The sequence below is a fragment of the Salmo trutta genome, chromosome 13, assembly GCF_901001165.1.
Source record: "Salmo trutta chromosome 13, fSalTru1.1, whole genome shotgun sequence".
NCBI classification, from domain to species: domain Eukaryota; kingdom Metazoa; phylum Chordata; class Actinopteri; order Salmoniformes; family Salmonidae; genus Salmo; species Salmo trutta.
In genome coordinates, this window is record NC_042969.1 from 58,598,455 (window position 1) to 58,619,837 (window position 21,383).

General features: G+C 45.6%; 1 protein-coding gene and 1 long non-coding RNA gene across 3 annotated transcripts in view; one reads left to right on the top strand and one right to left on the bottom strand.

Moving 5' to 3' along the window:
* The window catches only part of ubash3bb (ubiquitin associated and SH3 domain containing Bb), a 44,305-nt gene that overhangs the window by 12,561 nt on the left and 10,361 nt on the right, over nucleotides 1-21,383 (top strand). The window contains exons 2-10 of one of the 2 annotated variants that reach the window (XM_029772856.1): nucleotides 8,014-8,067; nucleotides 12,550-12,736; nucleotides 13,337-13,535; nucleotides 14,583-14,752; nucleotides 15,080-15,288; nucleotides 15,515-15,662; nucleotides 20,131-20,254; nucleotides 20,450-20,572; nucleotides 20,687-20,779. In XM_029772856.1, coding sequence (XP_029628716.1) covers nucleotides 8,014-8,067; nucleotides 12,550-12,736; nucleotides 13,337-13,535; nucleotides 14,583-14,752; nucleotides 15,080-15,288; nucleotides 15,515-15,662; nucleotides 20,131-20,254; nucleotides 20,450-20,572; nucleotides 20,687-20,779 — 1,307 coding nt within the window. The remainder of the gene's footprint in view (nucleotides 1-8,013; nucleotides 8,068-12,549; nucleotides 12,737-13,336; nucleotides 13,536-14,582; nucleotides 14,753-15,079; nucleotides 15,289-15,514; nucleotides 15,663-20,130; nucleotides 20,255-20,449; nucleotides 20,573-20,686; nucleotides 20,780-21,383) is intronic. The other variant, XM_029772857.1, reaches the window with a different exon arrangement.
* On the bottom strand, nucleotides 12,616-15,587 carry LOC115206200 (uncharacterized). The gene is made up of 3 exons (XR_003880760.1): nucleotides 15,507-15,587; nucleotides 15,354-15,418; nucleotides 12,616-12,675 (listed from the first exon to the last, which is right to left on the bottom strand). It is a non-coding gene; the product is annotated as an uncharacterized LOC115206200 (long non-coding RNA).

Sequence of the window (21,383 nt, forward strand, 5' to 3'; positions counted from 1 at the left end):
ATCTAGGCTGTAAGCATTGTACTATTAATAATGACAAACTGTTTTCCAATGCACATGCACTGTTTATTGTATTGCAGGGTACTGTATAGTGATAGGGGGAACAATCGATACAGTTACATATCGAGATATTATTGTTGACAGTATTATTTTGCCGCTGGTGTGCTGTACCTGCACCAAACTCCAGTATATTTCCTTCATAGCTTGTTTCCCATCTTCTTATTAAAAAATGAGCCAATTTGTTTTCAGTGCTTTTATTTCCATGACTGATCAAAACTGGTTTTCTTATGGCTCTCTCTTGTCCCTCTGCAGCAGACACACGATGAGCAGTATGTTTGGCACATCAAATCGCAGTAAAATCCCAGTAATTCATTGTAATACACATAGATACGAGAGAATCGCTATACATATCGTATCGGGAGGTCCGTGGCAATTCCCAGCACTAGTACTGTGTGTGGGTTTCCATGGGTATAGAAATACACTAGAACAGATCATGAAGCATGGACTGAGAGAAGCTGACTTCCCATGTCGCTCAATACACTCTAGTAGAGGATGTATTTCTACGCTATTTGAACAGTTATCCTTGCACTACTCTCGGCACCCACAACCAAGCCACTAGATGTTAAGGTTGTCACGAGAGATTGTTGTATACAGTGCATTCCAGAAGGAATTCAGACCCCTTGACTTTTTCCACGCTTTGTTAGATTACAGCCTTATTCTAAAATGGATGAAATTGTTGTTTTTTTACTCATCAATCTACACACAATACCCCATAATGACAAAGCAAATACAGGTTTTGAGAATTTCTTTGTACATTTTTAAATGAAATATCTCATTTACATACGTTTTCAGACGATTTACTCAGTACTTTGTTGAAGCACTTTTGGTAGCGATTACAACCTCGAGTGTACTTTGGTATGACGCTACACATTTGTCACTCCTGTATTTGGGGAGTTTCTCCCATTCTTCTCTGCAGATCCTCTCAAGCTCTGTCAAGTTGGATGGGGAGCATTGCTGCACAGAATTTTTCAGGTCTCTCCAGAGATGTTCGATCAGGTTCAAGTCTGGACTCTGGCTGGGCCACTCAAGGAAATTCAGAGACTTGTCCCGAAGCCACTCCTGCGTTGTCTTGGCTGTGTGCTTAGGGTCGTTGTCCTGTTGGAAGGTGAACCTTCGCCCCAGTCTGAGGTCCTGAGCGCTCTGGAGCAGGATCTCACTGTACTTTGCTCTGTTCATCTTTCACTCAATCCTGACTAGTCTCCCTGCCCCTGCCGCTGAAAAACATCCCCACAGCATGATGCTGCCACTACCATGATTCACCATAAGGATGGTGCCAGATTTCCTCCAGACGTGATGCTTCACATTCAGGCCAAAGAGTTCAATCTTGTTTCTCATGTTATGAGAATCCTTTAGGTGCCTTTTGGCAAACTCCAAGCAAGCTGTTGTGCCTTTCACTGAGAAGTGGCTTCCGTCTGGTCGCTCTACCATAAAGGCGTGATTGCTGGAGTGCTGCAGAGATGATTGTCCTTCTGGAAGGGTCTCCCATCTCCACAGAGGAACTCTGGAGCTCTGTCAAAGTGACCATTGTCAGGGAGGTGACCAAGAACCCAAAGGCCCTTCTCCCCGAATGCTCAGTCTGGCCGGGCAGACAGCTCTAGGAAGAGTCTTGGTGTTTCCGAACTTCTTCCATTTAAGAATGATGGAGGCCACTGTGTTCTTGGGGACCTTCAATGCTGCAGAAATTTGTGGGACTCTTCCACAGATCTGTTCCTCGTCACAATCCTTGCTCTACGGGCAATTCCTTCGACCTCATGGCTTGGTTTTTGCTCTGACATGTACTGTCAACTGTGGGACCTTATATAGACTAGGTGCCTTACCAAATCATGTCCAATCAATTGGATTTACCACAGTTGGACTCCAATCAAGTTGTAGAAACATCTCAAGGATGATCAATGGAAACAGGATGCACCTGAACTCAATTTCAAGTCTCATAGCAAAGGGTCTGAATACTTATGTAAATAAGGTATCTCCATTTTTAATTTTTGGGAAATTTGCAAAAATTTGTCATTATGGGGTATTGTGTGTAGATTGATGAGGAACAAAATTATTGTATCAATTTCAGAAGAAGGCTGTAATGTAACAAAATGGGGAAAAAGAGAAGGGGTCTGAATACTTTACAAATGCACTGTATGATATGAAGAGACTCTTAGAGAGTGGTAACTTGGGGTATGGTGAGCAGGCTCTCACGGACGGTCTTCTACGTTGTTTTCCCCGATACTTTGATCAGTTGCAGACAACATCGTATGCTTTGAAATGTATATATTTATTTAGTTATTCCTAGAGAGATTGGACAAAAATTTGATTAGCTCGCAAAACAGAATGTTGTGCAGGATCTGTACTTCATCCGTTCTGGAAGAAACTGGATCCCACTGGATCCTAGCCTCTCGGTTCCCTTCAACCCAAACTCACAGAGCAAAATGTAGTTGATTACAAGTGCACATGGACCTGTGGGATGGTTGATGTCATGTCGTTGTAGGACAGGTGTGATAGGTTGGGAAACTGAGAGGAAGACATGGGTGTGTGTGGGTAATAGTGTAAATGAATACCTCAGGATGAAGCTCTTCCATGCTACAGACACACAACAGTCTAATAACTCTTCAAATAGAATTCAAATACAGTCATAATGATATTCATTTCAATTCCATTTCTAAATTGATCCCAGCCCTGGTAAAACAACTTTACTTTCTTGGAACTTCATTTATTGTAACAGCCCTAGGGGAAAATAAAGTTGAATTGAATTCAAATTAATTCAGGGACCAGAAAAAAACAGAAGTTAGGGTCAGTTAAGAGTCAGTTTCTTACACCATGTTCATACTTGAGGTTGTTCTCATCCTACTGTGGTGGACGACCACACCACAGCCCTGCTGGCTTTCAGTGTCTCTGTCAACTTCACCTATGATGTGTTCACATGTGGCCGTGATCTAGCAGCCACACTGATTCTCTCTTCATTCCAGCCGTTCCCGTTGATTGCAAGGCGTATGATCTTCACCTTTAAATACCAGTAACCACAGCTTATTTTACACTTCATTCAGATCTGAGAAAGACCGACCACGTTGTCCTCAGCTGATGTACTTCTGAGGCTTTTCCTGTCAGAAACATATGAAGTGTGGATGGGGAAGCACTGCGATACTCGTGGGAGTTTCATTTCAGCGCAGCCCATAGACAGCCTGACAGGGAGAAGGCTCTCGCTACCTGTTTCAGTAGGTTGGGCTGAGGCCTGTGCAGTTCACAGGGGATCTCTAGAACAGAGAGCAAGCCACAAGTCAAAAGCAGCTGGCTGTTTTTTCCATTGTGGTCGGAACTATTCTGAGCTGAATGTAGCTGAACTCATACAACTGTGGCTTTTGTATGTATGATTGTGTTATGCACCTAACATATTCAGTTAGAGTGATGATATCGCTAAACCTCTGATTCTCACTTGGTACATAGGCCACATTTAGCTTCCACTCTGCTCCTTAGACCTGAAGACTAGCTACCTCAACTAATGCCCAGGTTTTAGCTCAGTCTAACTCAGTTTTAGGTTGGGCACCCAGTTGATCTGGCAACTATAGCCCCCTTTAAAGTAACTGTCCATTGTTTCCAGATTTCTATGAAATATGACCTATAATTAATTCCAATATAAGTGAAATAGTTTTTTAATTAAGCATGTTAAAAAGCAGCTTTTCTGTGTTGGAATGGTGTGGGCGTATATGGTCCTTAAAAATATTCATGCGAGTAGACTGATTGGCCGGCTCATCCGCCTCAGGAGGATGACATTTGAAACGGTCTGTTTGAGAGTCAAGTTTGAGGTGTTTAAAAAATATATATTTATTTGTTTATTTATGCTTTGGCCACAAATACAACTACAGGATGAGTCAACAAAATTATTGTTGTAAGAGTTAACAGAATAACAGAGATTTCCACTGGACAGTTACTTTAAAGAAGTACAAGTAGTAAACTATCCCACTTGAGTGGGAATTCTGTTGATAGGCAAGATTAATATAACAATGGCAGATTTTGAGGATGAAGAGAAGGAGGAACGAGCGATCAGGGATTGTGTGGGATCCTCAGCGGAAGCACGGAGCTGTGGTTATTGACTCAAGTTTCTGTTTGCAGATTACATCTGAACAATCTCCCTTTTCAGCTGTGAGGTCGTTCTTCCAGATGACCTGGCACTTGGGGATTCCCTAGGGGCATCTGCTGGGGAAAGTGATGCAGGAGAAGAAGGCAACACATCTCTGGGGCACTCTACCTCTGTTGCGTGGAGTATGATGAAATACTGAAGAGACACATGCACACATTGAGTTTGTTGTTCCTATGTACAGTGGGGAGAACAAGTATTTGATACACTGCCGATTTTGCGGGTTTTCCTACTTACAAAGCATATAGAGGTCTTTAATTTTTATCATAGGTACACTTCAACTGTGAGAGACGGAATCTAAAACAAAAATCCAGAAAATCACATTGTATGATTTTTAAGTAATTAATTTGCATTTTATTGCATGACATAAGTATTTGATACATCAGAAAAGCAGAACTTAATATTTGGTACAGAAACCTTTGTTTGCAATTACAGAGATCATACGTTTCCTGTAGTTCTTGACCAGGTTTGCACACACTGCAGCAGGGATTTTGGCCCACTCCTCCATACAGACCTTCTCCAGATCCTTCAGGTTTCGGGGCTGTTGCTGGGCAATACGGACTTTCAGCTCCCTCCAAAGATTTTCTATTGGGTTCAGGTCTGGAGACTGGCTAGGCCACTCCAGGACCTTGCGATGCTTCTTACGGAGCCACTCCTTAGTTGCCCTGGCTGTGTGTTTTGGGTCGTTGTCATGCTGGAAGACCTAGCCACGACCCATCTTCAATGCTCTTACTGAGGGAAGGAGGTTGTTGGCCAAGATCTCGCGATACATGGCCCCATCCATCCTCCCCTCAATACGGTGCAGTCGTCCTGTCCCCTTTGCAGAAAAACATCCCCAAAGAATGATGTTTCCACCTCCCTGCTTCACGGTTGGGATGGTGTTCTTGGGGTTGTACTCATCCTTCTTCTTCCTCCAAACACGGCGAGTGGAGTTTAGACCAAAAACCTCTATTTTTGTCTCATCAAACCACATGACCTTCCTCCATTCCTCCTCTGGATCACCCAGATGGTCATTGGCAAACTTCAGACGGGCCTGGACATGCGCTGGCTTGAGCAGGGGGACCTTGCGTGCGCTGCAGGATTTTAATCCATGACGGCGTAGTGTGTTACTAATGGTTTTCTTTGAGAATGTGGTCCCAGCTCTCTTCAGGTCATTGACCAGGTCCTGCCGTGTAGTTCTGGGCTGATCCCTCACCTTCCTCATGATCATTGATGCTCCACGAGGTGAGATCTTGCATGAAGCCCCAGACTGAGGGTGATTGACCGTCATCTTGAACTTCTTCTATTTTCTAATAATTGCGCCAACAGTTGTTGCCTTCTCACCAAGCTGCTTGCCTATTGTCCTGTAGCCCATCCCAGCCTTGTGCAGGTCTACAATTTTATCCCTGACGTCCTTCCACAGCTCTCTGGTCCTGGCCATTGTGGAGAGGTTGGAGTCTGTTTGATTGTGTGGACAGGTGTCTTTTATACAGGTAACGAGTTCAAACAGGTGCAGTTAATACAGGTAATGAGTGGAGAACAGGAGGGCTTCTTAAAGAAAAACTAACAGGTCTGTGAGAGCCGGAATTCTTACTGGTTGGTAGGTGATCAAATACTTATGTCATGCAATAAAATGCAAATTAATTACTTAAAAATCATACAATGTGATTTTCTGGATTTTTGTTTTAGATTCTGTCTCTCACAGTTGAAGTGTACCTATGATAAAAATTAAAGACCTCTATATGCTTTGTAAGTAGGAAAACCCGCAAAATCGGCAGTGTATCAAATACTTGTTCTCCCCACTGTATTTGCTCTCCCATACCCTTTTGACACTATTGTGTCAACATGTGTGCAGGTACAGAAGTGAGCTGAACTGGAGCAATATTGTATTTGGTGCCAGACCACTTTTAAGTGTAGTCATGCCCTGTCCAAACCAGACCTAGATCAGAGCCCTGAGACACTCTGCATCCCTCCCATTAGTCAGAAATGTACATAAACATTTACATTGGAGAGGGTCTCTGCACCACCTGGTCTCACTACTGGTGTCTGCCAGGTCTCGGTACTAGGTCCTCTCTTGTTCTCCACCACTGCGGGTGCCATGGAGATTATAGTCCCCAGAGTGGAAAATCGCATTAGCGATTTCCACGTTTTTTCCCCCCTTCCCTTGAGTAGTCTCTAATTAGATTCTGAGGGCCTAATAAGAATAATTGAATCAGCATGCTCCCTCCACTGCTTGTTAACCAGGCCTCCAGGTGTTGCCGGATTTAGGGAGCTGTCTCACAACGCAGCAGTAGAGGTAGTCATTTCGTCACATACTGTGCAGTCTGCCATTTTGGAGAGTGACTGAGCATGTGTGTCTATTTTCATAGATGAATTGATTTTGACATTTGAAATGGCTGAATGGAAATTATGTGAGGTGTGTTGTTTATTTCACACCTCTGTGTTTAAGTCACACTCATACAATATTGAGTAATCTCCTCCACACTTATTAGTGTCTTATTAAAACTGTATGATTAGCTTAGCATATCTGTCTATATCAGACAGAACTGTTTAGGCCATCATTGTAAATAAGAAGTTCTTAACTAACTTACCTAGTTAAATAAAGGTTAAATAAAAAATAGATATAATAATAAAGGCTGTGCTACTCCTGCTAAACCATACTCTCCATGACTAAAGGTTCAGCCTCCAGGACTGTTTTGAGTCCACTGACTGGGTAGCCCTGACGGACAGCGCCGATGACCTGGAAGAGGCAGTGGATACTGTCTCTGAGTACATCCATTTCTGTGAGGATCTCGTTATTCCCGAAAAGAAAGTCAACATCTTCCCCAGTAATAAACCGTGGGTAACTCAGGAATTAAAAGAGCTTCTCAACCCGAAAAAGTGAGTGTTTAAATCAGGTGGCAGTGACAAGGAAAGGAAAAATATTCAGAGGCATCTCAAAAGCAAAATGAAAGAGTGCAAGGCAGCATACAAAGACAAATTAGAAAACCTTTTCAAGGACAAGGACAGTATGAAAGTCTGGAAAGGGCTACAAACCATCACAGGCACAAACCAAAGAGACAATGTATGACCGTCGAAAATGACCTTGCTTTTGCAAATGATTTGAACAGTTTCTATTGTAGGTTTGACAGAAAGTGGCCTTGGACAGTATAGAAAGAATACCAGCTGTTGATATACAGATCTCTGTGAATGACATCAAGCAACACTTTCAACGTGTCAACCCACGAAAATCATATGGTCCTGATGGCATCATGAACAAGGCACTGCAGGCATGCGCAGACCAGCTCACGTTACCCTTCCAGAAGCTGTTCCAGCTGTCACTGAACAGTGGGATAATTCCAGACTCATGGAAGAAGTCGCTGATTTTCCCAATACCTAAAAACAACAGGCCAAACCAATTGGCATACCGTGCCTCCAGGGGTGTTGATGATGCACTACTGGACATGCTGAACAATATCTACCAACGTTTAGAAGAAGTTTAGTGTATGAACTCTTCCTCAGTATTGCTTATTACCACTGTGTGAATTTGTGTCTCCCAAATGGCACCCTTTCCCCTATATTGTGCACTACTTTTGATGTGGTCCAATAGGCAATAGGGTGCCATTTGGGATGAAGCCTTTGTCACTTATCTGAGTCAAATAGGGAACAGAGATGGTGAACTCTGACTTTGTCCCTCTCAGGATGGCTATAATGAGAAGTGAGATTCAGAACACCATACAACATTTGTTAAATAATATTTTAGTAGCAATGTCACAATATACCATAAGGGGATGCAAATAAGGAAATTGCATACAAGCATTGGAAATAAAACCTACAAAGGGAAGCATTGTAGCCATCACTGTTTTCTGTCTTTGCAGATTGAAGGCACTAGTATCAACAGGAGGCAGGAGTGTACAGACAGCATGTGACTGGTGAGTTCTAACACACACATGAATACACTCCCAGAGATTTTTTATTTTTATTTATTTTTTATTTCACCTTTATTTAACCAGGTAGGCACATTGAGAACAAGTTCTCATTTACAACTGCGACCTGGCCAAGATAAAGCCAAGCAGTTCGACACATACAACAACACAGAGTTACACATGGAGTAAAACAAACATACGGTCAATAATACAGTAGAAAAATAAGTCTATATACAATGTGAGCAAATGAGGTGAGATAAGGGAGGTAAAGGCAATAAATAGGCCATGGTGGCGAAGTAAATACTACATAGCAAGTAAAACACTGGAATGGTAGATTTGCAGTAGATGAATGTGCAAAGTAGAAATACTGGGGTGCAAAGGAGCAAAATAAATAAATAAATACAGTAGGGGAAGAGGTAGTTGTTTGGGCTATTTATAGATGGGCTATGTACAGGTGCAGCGATCTGTGAGCTGCTCTGACAACTGGTGCTTAAAGCTAGTGAGGGAGATAAGTGTTTCCAGTTTCAGAGATTTTTGTAGTTCGTTCCGGTCATTGGCAGCAGAGAACTGGAAGGAGAGGCTATCACGTTCGTCGTAAAGATGGGACCAAGGCGCAGCGGGAATGTGAATACTCATCTTCTTTATTGTGAAGAAAACCAAAATAAACACTTAATCAAAAACAACGACGAGAAACAGTCCTGTAAGGAACACAGCTTACACATACCGAACAACTACCCACAAAAACCCATGAAAAAACACCCCTACTAAATAGGACCTTCAATTAGAGGCAATGAGAAACAGCTGCCTCCAATTGAAGGTCAAACCAATAAACTAAGCATAGAAATAGATAAACTAGACACAGACATAGAAATAGACTAACATAGAACATTAACCAAAAAACCCTGAAACACATAAACAAACACCCCCTGCCACGTCCTGACCAAACTACAAAAACAAATAACCTCTACTGGTCAGGACGTGACAGAGGCGGCCAAAGGAGGAATTGGCTTTGGGGGTGACCAGTGAGATATACCTGCTGGAGCGCGTGCTATGGGTGGGTGCTGCTATGGTGACCAGCGAGCTGAGATAAGGGGGGACTTTACCTAGCAGGGTCTTGTAGATGACCTGGAGCCAGTGGGTTTGGCGACGAGTATGAAGCGAGGGCCAGCCAATGAGAGCGTACAGGTCGCAGTGGTGGGTAGTATATGGGGCTTTGGTGACAAAACGGATGGCACTGTGATAGACTGCATCCAATTTATTGAGTAGGGTATTGGAGGCTATTTTGTAAATTACATCGCCGAAGTCGAGGATCGGTAGGATGGTCAGTTTTACGAGGGTATGTTTGGCAGCATGAGTGAAGGATGCTTTGTTGCGAAATAGGAAGCCAATTCTAGATTTAATTTTGGATTGGAGATGTTTGATGTGAGTCTGGAAGGAGAGTTTACAGTCTAACCAGACACCTAGGTATTTGTAGTTGTCCACATATTCTAAGTCAGAACCGGGCAGGTGCAGGCAGCGATCGGTTCAAGAGCATGCAATTAGTTTTACTTGTATTTAAGAGCAGTTGGAGACCACGGAAGGAGAGTTGTATGGCATTGAAGCTCGTCTGGAGGGTTGTTAACACAGTGTCCAAAGAAGGGCCAGAAGTATACAGAATGGTGTCGTCTGCGTAGAGGTGGATCAGAGACTCACCAGCAGCAAGAGCGACATCATTGATGTATACAGAGAAGAGAGTCGGCCCAAGAATTGAACCCTGTGGCACCCCCATAGAGACTGCCAGAGGCCCGGACAACAGGCCCTCCGATTTGACACACTGAACTCAATCAGAGAAGTAGTTGGTGAACCAGGCGAGGCAATCATTTGAGAAACCAAGGCTGTTGAGTCTGCCGATGAGGATGTGGTGACTGACAGAGTCGAAAGCCTTGGCCAGGTCAATGAATACAACTGCACAGTATTGTTTCTTATCGATGGCGGTTATGATGTCGTTTAGGACCTTGAGCGTGGCTGAGGTGCACCCATGACCAGCTCTGAAACCAGATTGCATAGCGGAGAAGGTACGGTGGTATTCGAAATGGTCGGTAATCTGTTTGTTAACTTGGCTTTCGAAGACCTTAGAAAGACAGGGTAGGATAGATATAGGTCTGTAGCAGTTTGGGTCTAGAGTGTCACCCCCTTTGAAGAAGGGGATGACCGCAGCTGCTGTCCAATCTTTGGGAATCTCAGACGACACGAAAGAGAGGTTGAACAGACTAGTAATAGGGGTTGCAACAATTTCGGCAGATAATTTTAGAAAGAAAGGGTCCAGATTGTCTAGTCCGGCTGATTTGTAGGGGTCCAGATTTTGTAGCTCTTTCAGAACATCAGCTGTCTGGATTTGGGAGGAGAAATGGGGAAGGCTTGGGCGAGTTGCTGTGGGGGGTGCAGTGCTGTTGACCGGGGTAGGGGTAGCCAGGTGGAAAGCATGTCCAGCTGAAGAAAAATGCTTATTGAAATTCTCAATTATAGTGGATTTATCGGTGGTGACAGAGTTTCCTATCCTCAGTGCAGTGGGCAGCTGGGAGGAGGTGCTCTTATTCTCCATGGACTTTACAGTGTCCCAGAACTTTTTTGAGTTTGTGTTGCAGGAAGCAAGCTTCTGCTTGAAAAAGCTAGCCTTGGCTTTCTAACTGCCTGTGTATATTGGTTTCTAACTTCCCTGAAAAGTTGCATATCACGGGGGCAGTTCGATGCTAATGCAGAACGCCACAGGATGTTTTTGTGTTGGTTAAAGGCAGCCAGGTCTGGAGAGAACCAAGGGCTATATCTGTTCCTGGTTCGAAATTTATTGAATGGGGCATGCTTATTTAAGATGGTGAGGAAGGCATTTAAAAAAAATAACCAGGCATCCTTTACTGACGGGATGAGGTCAATATCCTTCCAGGATACCCAGGCCAGGTCGACTAGAAAGGCCTGCTCGCTGAAGTGTTTCAGGGAGCGTTTGACAGTGATGAGTGGAGGTCGTTTTTTACCGCTGACCCATTACGGATGCAGGCAATGAGGCAGTGATCGCTGAGATCTTGGTTGAAAACAGCGGAGGTGTATTTAGAGGGCAAGTTGGTAGGATGATATCTATGAGGGTGCCCGTGTTTATGGCTTTGGGGTTGTACCTGGTAGGTTCGTTGATAATTTGTGTGAGATTGAGGGCATCAAGCTTAGGTTGGAGGATGGCCGGGGTGTTAAGCATGTCTCAGTTTAGGTCACCTAGCAGCAAGATCTCTGAAGATAGATGGGGGCAATCAGTTCACATATGGTGTCCAGAGCACAGCTGGGGGCAGAGGGTGGTCTATAGCAAGCGGCAACGGTGAGAGACTTGTTTTTAGAGAGGTGGATTTTTAAAAGTAGAAGTTCAAATTGTTTGGGTACAGACCTGGATAGTAGGACAGAACTCTGCAGGCTATCTCTGCAGTAGATTGCAACACCGCCCCCTTTGGCCGTTCTATCTTGTCTGAAAATGTTGAAGTTAGGGATGGAGATTTCAGAGTTTTTGGTGGTCTTCCAAAGCCAGGATTCAGACATGGCTAGGACATCCGGGTTGGCGGAGTGTGCTAAAGCAGTGAACAAAACAAACTTAGGGAGGAGGCTTCTAATGTTAACATGCATGAAACCAAGGCTATTACGCTTACAGAAGTCATCAAAAGAGAGTGCCTGGGGAATAGGAGTGGAGCTAGGCACAGCAGGGCCTAGGAGTAGGATAAGGCTACGGCTAAAAGCTATGAGAATTGGTCGTCTAGGACGTCCGGAACAGAGAGTAAAAGGAGCAGGTTTCTGGGGGCGATAAAATAGCTCCAATGTATAATGTACAGACAAAGATATGAGATGACCCATGTTGAACTGTGATAATGTTATGTAAGTGTTATGCTGCCCTCTGCTGTACTGCGTATGTGTGTACTCTTACTATTTAGCCAGGTGTGAATGACTATAATTCTTTCAAGGCACACTGCAGTCAAAAACTAGATGTTCTAGTGTTTTATATATATTTCCACACTATGAGGTTGAAATAATACTGTGAAATTGTGAAAGTTATGATAATGCCCTTTTAGTGTAAAAGCTGTTTGAAAAGACTGCCTGAAATGTCTGCTTGTTTTTGTGGGATGGAGTTTTGGCCTGCCTGGTGACATCACTAGGTGGTAAATTAGTTAATAGACCAGTAAGAAAGAGAGTTCCAAACCTCTCTGCCAATATCAGATGTTTTTCCGTTTTCCCCTACCTACTCAGACCACTCCCAGACAGTCCTAGCTAAATTCTTGCTTGGCTCTTTTCTAAGAAGGTATTTTTTGCTTTGTTTTCAATTAAAATTGTAAAAAATAATCACAGTAAGGTACTTAATTTTTACCCAGAAATGATTTGATATTGAGATAAAAACAGCTACATTGGAGCCCCCCCCCACCCACCTTCTACCTCAGCCATTGTTAAGCCTCCTCCTCCTCTTCTTCTCCTGCTCTTCCTCAGGCTGTTCTCACATGTGGATGACCCCTTCCTGGATGACCCGTTGCCCAGAGAGTATGTCCTGTACCTGCGCCCTAGCGGACCCCTGCAGAATCAGCTCCATCACTTCTGGCAGCAGTCCCGCGTCACCTGCGGAAAGAACAAGGCCCACAACATCTTCCCCCACATCACACTCTGCCAGTTCTTCATGGTGAGCCTAGGGGGAAATGACACGCCTCACACTCATACATCAACACTTGGATGCTCCTCTAATTTAGCTCACCATGAAGTATTATGATTATGTTACTTAACATTGACGTATTTTAACATTTTAATTAAACCTACACTCACAAAGGCGTTCTTTAGCTGTCCCAATAGGAGAACCCTTTAAAAAATGCTTTTTGGTTCCAGTTAGAACCCTTTTGAGTTCCATGTAGAACCCTCTGTTTAAAGGGTTCTACATGGAACCCAAAATAGTTCTAACTGTAACCAAAAAGTGTTCTACCTGTAACTGAAAAGGCTTCTCCTATGGGGACTGTGAAGAACTCTTTTGTAACCCTTTTTTCTAAGTGTGTATTTATCCAGGAAGTCCTGTTGAGGTCAAGAGACTGTATCATCTGTCTAGTACGAGCCAGTTTCCCAGACACAGATGAATCCTAGTCCCGGACAAAAACGTGCTTTTAATGGTGATTCTCAATTGAGCAGACTTCTAAGTCCAGGACTAGACTAATCTGTGTTTGGAGAACTGGCACTAAATGTTGATGTAAGACTCAGTGTTTGTGTGGTACTCAGACTCTACCCTGACCCCCAGTGTGCAGACAACAAGGTGGACGCCCTGTTGGAGGCCCTGCAGGCCACGGTGGGCCAATGGAGGGGTCGTTTCCCTAGCCCCCTGCCCCTGGAGCTCTACACCTCCTTCAACTTCATAGGCCTCTTTGTTGAGGAGCAGATCGCAGAGGTCCTCAAGCAGTTTGCTGCTGACTTTGCTTCCGAGGCTGCCAGAAAAGCTGGTAGGGACTCTCTCTGCCTGTGACACCTGGACACACACCCAGTCTCCAGAATGCATGCACTCAGCTCTCCAGAATATTCTCGGCTGTCTCCTGCCAATTGTTGCACATTCATTGTTTCATTGTGTAAATTGTTGGCACTTTGATTGTTTATTTTTTATCAATCAACATTACATGGGCCTAGTAAATGTAGCATTAATCTCCTTCATTTGGTTACATACATTTCTGTTAATACATGTATTACAGTCATTTACCGTTCTCATTATCGGAGTGGAAACGTTATTTGCAGAGTTCACAACCTGCTACACTTGTGAGAAACGCGGTTTGGTCTATTTCATAACCATCATTTAGGAGTTTTGTCGATTTTTTTCATTGACTTTTGTGTGTGTGTGTGTGTGTGTGTGTGATTTCTCTGTTCTGATAACGTTGAGGGTGAGCGCGCGCCTGAGCACGCAACCTGCTGAGTTGATACAATGTTGCACTTCACTAAGGATAGCTCAAGACAGATAGAAAGTGAGGCAGATAGGAGTAGAGATTTTCATCAGGATATTTTTTACTGTTTTTATTTGTTGGCTTTAGGCCTATGTATTTTACTTAGTTGAAAGTGGAAGGTATAGGCTTACTGTTGCATTGGCCTATAGTTCCATGGCACGCAGATAGGTAGAAATGGTAGGATAAATTGTAAGCTTCCCCAAACTTGAAACTCACGAGCTGCCTACAATCTTAGAAAAAAGGGTTCCAAAAGAGGAGAACCCTTTTTGGTTCCTGGTAGAACCCTTTTTGGTTCCATGTTAGGACCCTCTGTGGAACGGGTTCTACATTGAACCCAAATGGGGTTCTACCTGAAACCAAAAAGGGTTCTTCAAAGGGTTCTCCTATAGGGACAGCCTTCAGTACCCTTTTGGGTTCTAGATAGCACCTTTTTTTCTAAGAGTGTATGGTCTTTATCATAACACCCATTAAGAAAATTTGTGCGCGCGCAAGCACACAGGATTGACTTTCTTCATATTCATTACCTTTATTCACTCGTTCCTCCTCTCTCTGTCTCAGATGTCCATTTAGAGCCCCATAAGAAGCAGCTCCATGTGACGTTAGCCTACCACTTCCCCACCAGTCACCTGACCTCCCTGGAAAAGCTGGCTAAGGGAATCGAGGTGAAGCTAGGCTGTGATTGGCTGGCTGTTCTTTTTTCCCGGGACATACGGTTTGCCAATCATGAGGTAATAATAACCACTTTGTTTTCTGATGCAAACCCTGTCCACCTTCATTTCACATCCAATACTACTCTTGTATTTTCTACTAATCAGTACCATGACATGGACCTTGTACCTTTTACAATACAAGCTCATGAGGCATTTATAATAAGTGATATTCTTCAAGAATCAATGGGTATATACAGTATAATTCATTTTGAAACGGCTGTAAATATCAGAGTGACCCTTTACGAGCTTGCCCATTTAGACCTAAAGCCTTGCATTGTACTGTATTATGGTGCTAGATAAGGCGTGGGTGTACTCAAGCTGTGTCCTTCCCTCCCTCTGTTGCAGACACTGCGCGTGATGTATCCCTACGCCCCTCAGAATGAGGATGAGCTGGAGCTGGTCCCGGGCGACTTTGTCTTCATGTCTCCCTTGGAGCAGAACAACACTAGCGAGGGCTGGGTCTACGGGTCCTCCCTGGCCACGGGGCTGTCCGGCCTATTGCCTGAGAACTACGTCAGCCGGGCAGACGAGTGTGACACCTGGGTCTTTCACGGGTGAGCTCTCAAGAATGTGCTGTGCCAGTTTGAGAATGTATTATTTTCACCAGCCTCTTACTTACAGCTCTCGGTCCAGAACATGGGGGCTGGGGCCAATTCCATTTCAATTCATTCAATCCCGAAGGAACTGTAGAAGAGCATGGAGAGTTCTGCTCAGAAGTCAGTAGTGATGAATGAGTAGTAGTGAGTATGTGTGTTAACTCTTGTCCTCTAACCTGTGCAGATCACACTCCTTCTTCAGTTGCTCCGCCCCATTGGACAAAGTGAGCAGGGAAAGGGGCCTATTCGATGGGCTGCTGGACAGCCGTTTCCTCGACAACACAAGCGCTGGAGACACACCCACCTTGAGCCTCATCTGTCATCCCATGCAGGTACTGGACAGAAGGAAGTCTATTTAACTTCTATGGGCTACACAGCCAGTGAAATATCAGGGCGGCAAATTCAAAAACAACAAAATGTCATAATTCAACTTTCTCAAACATACGACTATTTTACACCATTTTAAAGATACACGTCTCCTTGATGTAACCGCATTGTCCGATTTCAAAAAGGCTTTACAGCGAAAGCAAAACATTAGATTATGTTAGGAGAGTACATAGACAAAACTAATCACACAGCCATTTTCCAAGCAAGGACATGTGTCAATAAAACCCAAAGGGAAATGAAGCACTAACCTTTGACGATCTTCATCAGATGACACTCCTAGGATATTAAGTTACACAATACATGTATGTTTTGTTCGATAAAGTTCATATTTATATCCAAAAACAGCATTTTACATTGGCGCGTGATGTTCAGAAAATATTTTGCCTCCAATACTGCCGGTGAATCAGCACAACAATTTACAAAAATACTCATCATAAACGTTGATAAAATATTAAACTGTTATTCAAAGAATTATAGATGAACATCTCCTTTATGCAACCGCTGTGACAGATTTCAAAAAAGCTTCATGAGGAAAGCACACTTTGCAATAATCTGAGTACTGCGCTCAGAAAAATACACCAGGCAATACAGATACCCGCCATTTTGGAGTCATCTAAAATCATAAATAGCATTAGAAATATTCACTTACCTTTGATGATCTTCATCAGAAGTGTAACGGCTGTCTGTGGAAAGAGTAGACCAAGGTGCAGCGGAGTTAGTGTTCATCTTCAGGAATTTATTAAACAACGTGAACACTATACAAAAACAAGAAAACCGACAGCCAAACAGTACTGTCAGGTGCAAACACGAAACAGAAACAATCCCCCACAAAACCCAAAGGAAAAACAGGCTCCTTATGTGTGACTCCCAATCAGCAACAACGAACGACAGCTGTGCCTGATTGGGAACCACACACGGCCCAAAACAAAGAAATTCAAAACCATAGAAAAATGAACATAGAACGCCCACCCAATGTAACACCCTGGCCTAACCAAAAATAAAGAACAAAAACCCCTCTCTATGGCCAGGGCATTACAGTACCCCCCCAAAGGTGCGGACTCCGGCCGCAAAACCTGACTCTGAAGGGGAGGGTCCGGGTGGGCCTTCTTACGGCAGCGGCTCAGGTGTGGGACGTGGCCTCCGCTCCACCCTCGGCGTCGCCCACTTAGGTGGCGCCCCTGGCCACGCCGGAGGACTGGTGGGCGACCCTGACTGCGCCCGGCTGGCGGGCGATTCTGGCTGCGCCCGGCTGGCGGTCGACCCTGGCTGCGCCCAGCTGGCGGGCGACCCTGGCTGCGCCCGGCTGGCGGGTGACCCTGGCTGCGCCCGGCTGGCGGGCGACCCTGGCTGCACCCGGCTTGCGGGCGACCCTGGCTGCGCCTGGCTGGCGGGTGACCCTGGCGGCTCCGGCGGCTCCGGGCTGGCGGGCGGCTCCGAGCTGGCGGGCGGCCCTGGCGGCTCCGGGTTGGCGGGCGGCCCTGGCGGCTCCGGGCTGGAGGGCGGCTGGCCCTGGGCGCAGGCACAGGACTCACCAGGCTGGGGAGACATGAAGGAAGCCTGGCCCTGGGCGCAGGCACAGGACTCACCAGGCTGGCGGGCGGCTCTGGCGGCTCCGGACAGGCGGGCGGCTCTGGCGGCTCTGGCCTGGCGGGTGGCTCTGGCGGCTCTGGCGGCTCTGGCCCAGGATTCACAAGGCTGGGGAGACATGAAGGAGGCCTGGCCCTGGGCGCAAGCACAGGACTCACCAGGCTGGGGAGACATGAAGGAGGCCTGGCCCTGGACGCAGGCACAGGACTCACCAGGCTGGGGAGACATGAAGGAGGCCTGGCCCTGGGCGCAGGCACAGGACTCACCAGGCTGGGGAGACATGAAGGAGGCCTGGCCCTGGGCGCAGGCACAGGACTCACCAGGCTGGCGGGCGGCTCTGGCGGCTCCGGACAGGCGGGCGGCTCTGGCGGCTCCGGACAGGCGGGCGGCTCTGGCGGCTCCGGACTGGCGGGCGGCTCTGGCGGCTCCGGACTGGCGGGCGGTTCTGGCAGCTCCGGACTGGCGGGCGGCTCTGGCGGCTCCGGACTGGTGGGCGGCTCTGGCGGCTCCGGACTGGCGAGACCCACTGGAGGCCTAGTCCTAGGAGGAGGCACAGGACGGACCAGGATGGGGAGACCCACTGGAGGCCTGGTCCTAGGAGGAGGCACAGGACGGACCAGGATGGGGAGACCCACTGGAGGCCTGGACCGAGGAGGAGGCACAGGATAAACCGGGCTGTGGGGGAGCACTGGAGTTCTGGTACTTAGGCTATTTACCCACACTCCAGGCTGAATGCCCACTTTGGCCCGGCACGGGCGGAGCGCAGTCATTGGGCAAACTGGACCCTTCCAGCGCCCTGGAGACACAGTGCGCAGAGCCGGTGCAGGATAACCTGGACCGAAAAGGCGCACTGGAGACCAGATGCGCTGAGCCGGCACAATCCGTCCTGGCTCGATGCCTGCACTCGCATGGCACTTGCGGGGGGCTGGCCTATAGCGCACCGGGCTATGCACGCGCACTGGAGACACCGTGCGCTTCACAGCATAACACGGTGCCTTACCAGTACCACGCTGCCTGCCGTAAGCACGGGGAGTTGGCTCAGGTCTCCAACCTGACTCTGCCACAATCCCCGTGTGCCCCCCCCAAAAAAAATGTTTGGGGCTGCCTCTTGTGCCTGTTGCGCTCCCTTGCCTCATACCAGCGCCTCTCCGCTCTCGCTGCCTCGATCTCCCACTGCGGGCGGCGATACTCCCCAGCTTGAGCCCATGGTCCTTTACCGTCCGGTATCTCCTCCCATGTCCACGAGTCCTGAACGCTCTTCTCCTGGTGCTGCTCCTTCCTCCGCTGCTTGGTCCTTTTCTGGTGGGGGATTCTGTAACGGCTGTCTGTGGAAAGAGTAGACCAAGGTGCAGCGGAGTTAGTGTTCATCTTCAGGAATTTATTAAACAACGTGAACACTATACAAAAACAAGAAAACCGACAGCCAAACAGTACTGTCAGGTGCAAACACGAAACAGAAACAATCCCTCACAAAACCCAAAGGGAAAACAGGCTCCTTATGTGTGCCTCCCAATCAGTAACAACGAACGACAGCTGTGCCTGATTGGGAGCCACACATGGCCCAAAACAAAGAAATACAATACCATAGAAAAATGAACATAGAACGCCCACCCAATGTAACACCCTGGCCTAACCAAAATAAAGAACAAAAACCCCTCTCTATGGCCAGGGCGTTACAAGAAGGCACTTCCAGAAATCCCAGGTCCACAATAAATGTTGTTTTGTTCGATAAAGTCCATAATTTATGTCCAAATAACTCCTTGTTGTTTGCGCGTTCAGTAATGTAGGAAGCGTGCTGAAAATTTCACATCAAAAAGTTATATTTACGTTCGTTGAAACATGCCAAACATTGTAAAACATCAATCTTTAGGGCCTTTTTAACATAAAACTTCAGTAATATTCCAACGGGACGATTCCAATTTCTTGAAAAACGTTATGGAACACAGCTACCTCCTCACGTGAATGCGCGTAATTGTGGCCTGTCATTCTCTCGGTCATCAGACTCCAGGAGGTCTTGTTCACTTTCTGTTGACTGCAAAAGCCTGAAACACGTTCTAAAGACTGTTGACATCTAGTGGAAGCCTTAGGAAGTGCAAATTGAACCCTAAGTCACTGTATACTGAATAGGCCCAGTCTTGAAAACCTACTATCTACTTCCTGGTTGGATTTTTTCTCAGGTTTTTGCCTGCCATATGAGTTCTGTTATACTCACAGACACCATTCAAACCGTTTTAGAAACTTCAGAGTGTTTTCTATCCAAATCTACTAATAATATGCATATTCTAGTTTCTGAGCCAGAGTAGTAACCTGTTTAAATTGGGTACGTTTTTCATCCGGCCGTGAAAATACTGCCCCCTAGCCCAGACAGGTTAACTGAACCATACGTTTGTGATTTTTAGGGCCAGGAGCTTTTCCTGATCAGGATAACTAGTGCCTAGCATTTAATCCTGATCATGAAAAAGGATTATTATTATTCTTGAAGAATGACTTTAATTCAAGGTTATTATAGTAAACGAAAACAAATCATGAAAAAATTATTTAGTAATTAACAAACAGGTTTGAAAAACTAAAACTATACGGAAACTATTATCTTTGACTCCAAAAACTAACAAAAATATAATAAAAACAATCATGAATTATGTTCAGTTTTAGTTTGTACGTTTTTTTTCTCACAATAAAATGTTAAATAAAAACAAATATAAAAAGACAAAACTCTAATACCCTTGCTTCAGTAGCAAAGCTGTTTTTCTGGTGTACTGATCAATTCTCGAAAATGTTGGGAAATGTTATGGATTTGATGCCCGAATTCACTGTATTGTTTCTTAGGTGCTTCGGGTCAGCAGCAATCACTCTCGGCTGCCCAAGCGGACCCTGTTTGTCTGCCGGCACGGTGAGCGGATGGATGTGGTGTTTGGGAAACACTGGCTTTCACTGTGCTCTGATTCCAAAGGTGAGGAGAGTCAGACCAATGGTACTGGAGATGCAATTCTAAAAGCAAGTGTGCTTTCAAAGGAGTCATACATTTTGAGTTTGGATGAATCTGTTTGTATGAATCTGATGTTTTGGATAGATAAAGGAGCAGTATTGTTTGTAGGTTTTGAAACCATAACAGTAGTGTGCTGGGTTGTGGTGTTCTGTTCTACAGGTAGATATGTGCGCACTAACCTGAACATGCCAGTCAGCCTGCCCATGTGGAGTGGAGGACACAGAGATTACAACATGGACACCCCCATCACTGTGTTTGGTTCCACACAAGCACGAATAGTGGGTATGTGGTTGACAACACATAGTAGTAGGCTATGTTATCTGCCCAATTCCATATCTCATGTTTCATTGCAGCGTGATAACAATCTATTCCCCTGTCTGTCTGTCTGTGTTGCAGGCGAGGCGTTGTTGGAGAGCAACACAGTGATAGACTTTGTGTACTGTTCACCCTCTCTGCGCTGTGTCCAGACTGCTCAGAACATCCTCAAAGGTAACTAGCATATAGCTACTTGCAACTACAAATCCTATTTAGGATTTTTTTTTAAACATATCCATAATCCTCTCTAGCACTTCAAATAAAATCAAATCAAATGTATTTATATAGCCCTTCGTATATCAGCTGAAATCTCAAAGTGCTGTACAGAAACCCAGCCTAAAACCCCAAACAGCAAGCAATGCATGTGAAAGAAGCACGGTGGCTAGGAAAAACTCCCTAGGAAAAACTCCCTAGAAAGGCCAAAAACCTAGGAAGAAACCTAGAGAGGAACCAGGCTATGAGGGGTGGCCAGTCCTCTTCTGGCTGTGCCGGGTGGATATTATAACAGAACATGGTCAAGATGTTAAAATGTTCATAAATGACCAGCATGGTCAAATAATAATAATCATAGTAGTTGTCGAGGGTGCAACAAGCACGTCCGGTGAACAGGTCAGGGTTCCGTAGCCACAGTTGAAACTGGAGCAGCAGCATGGCCAGGTGGACTGGGGACAGCAAGGAGTCATCATGCCAGGTAGTCCCGAGGCATGGTCCTAGGGCTCAGGTCCTCCGAGAGAAAGAAAGAAAGAGAGAAAGAGAGAAAGAGAGAAAGAGAGAACAC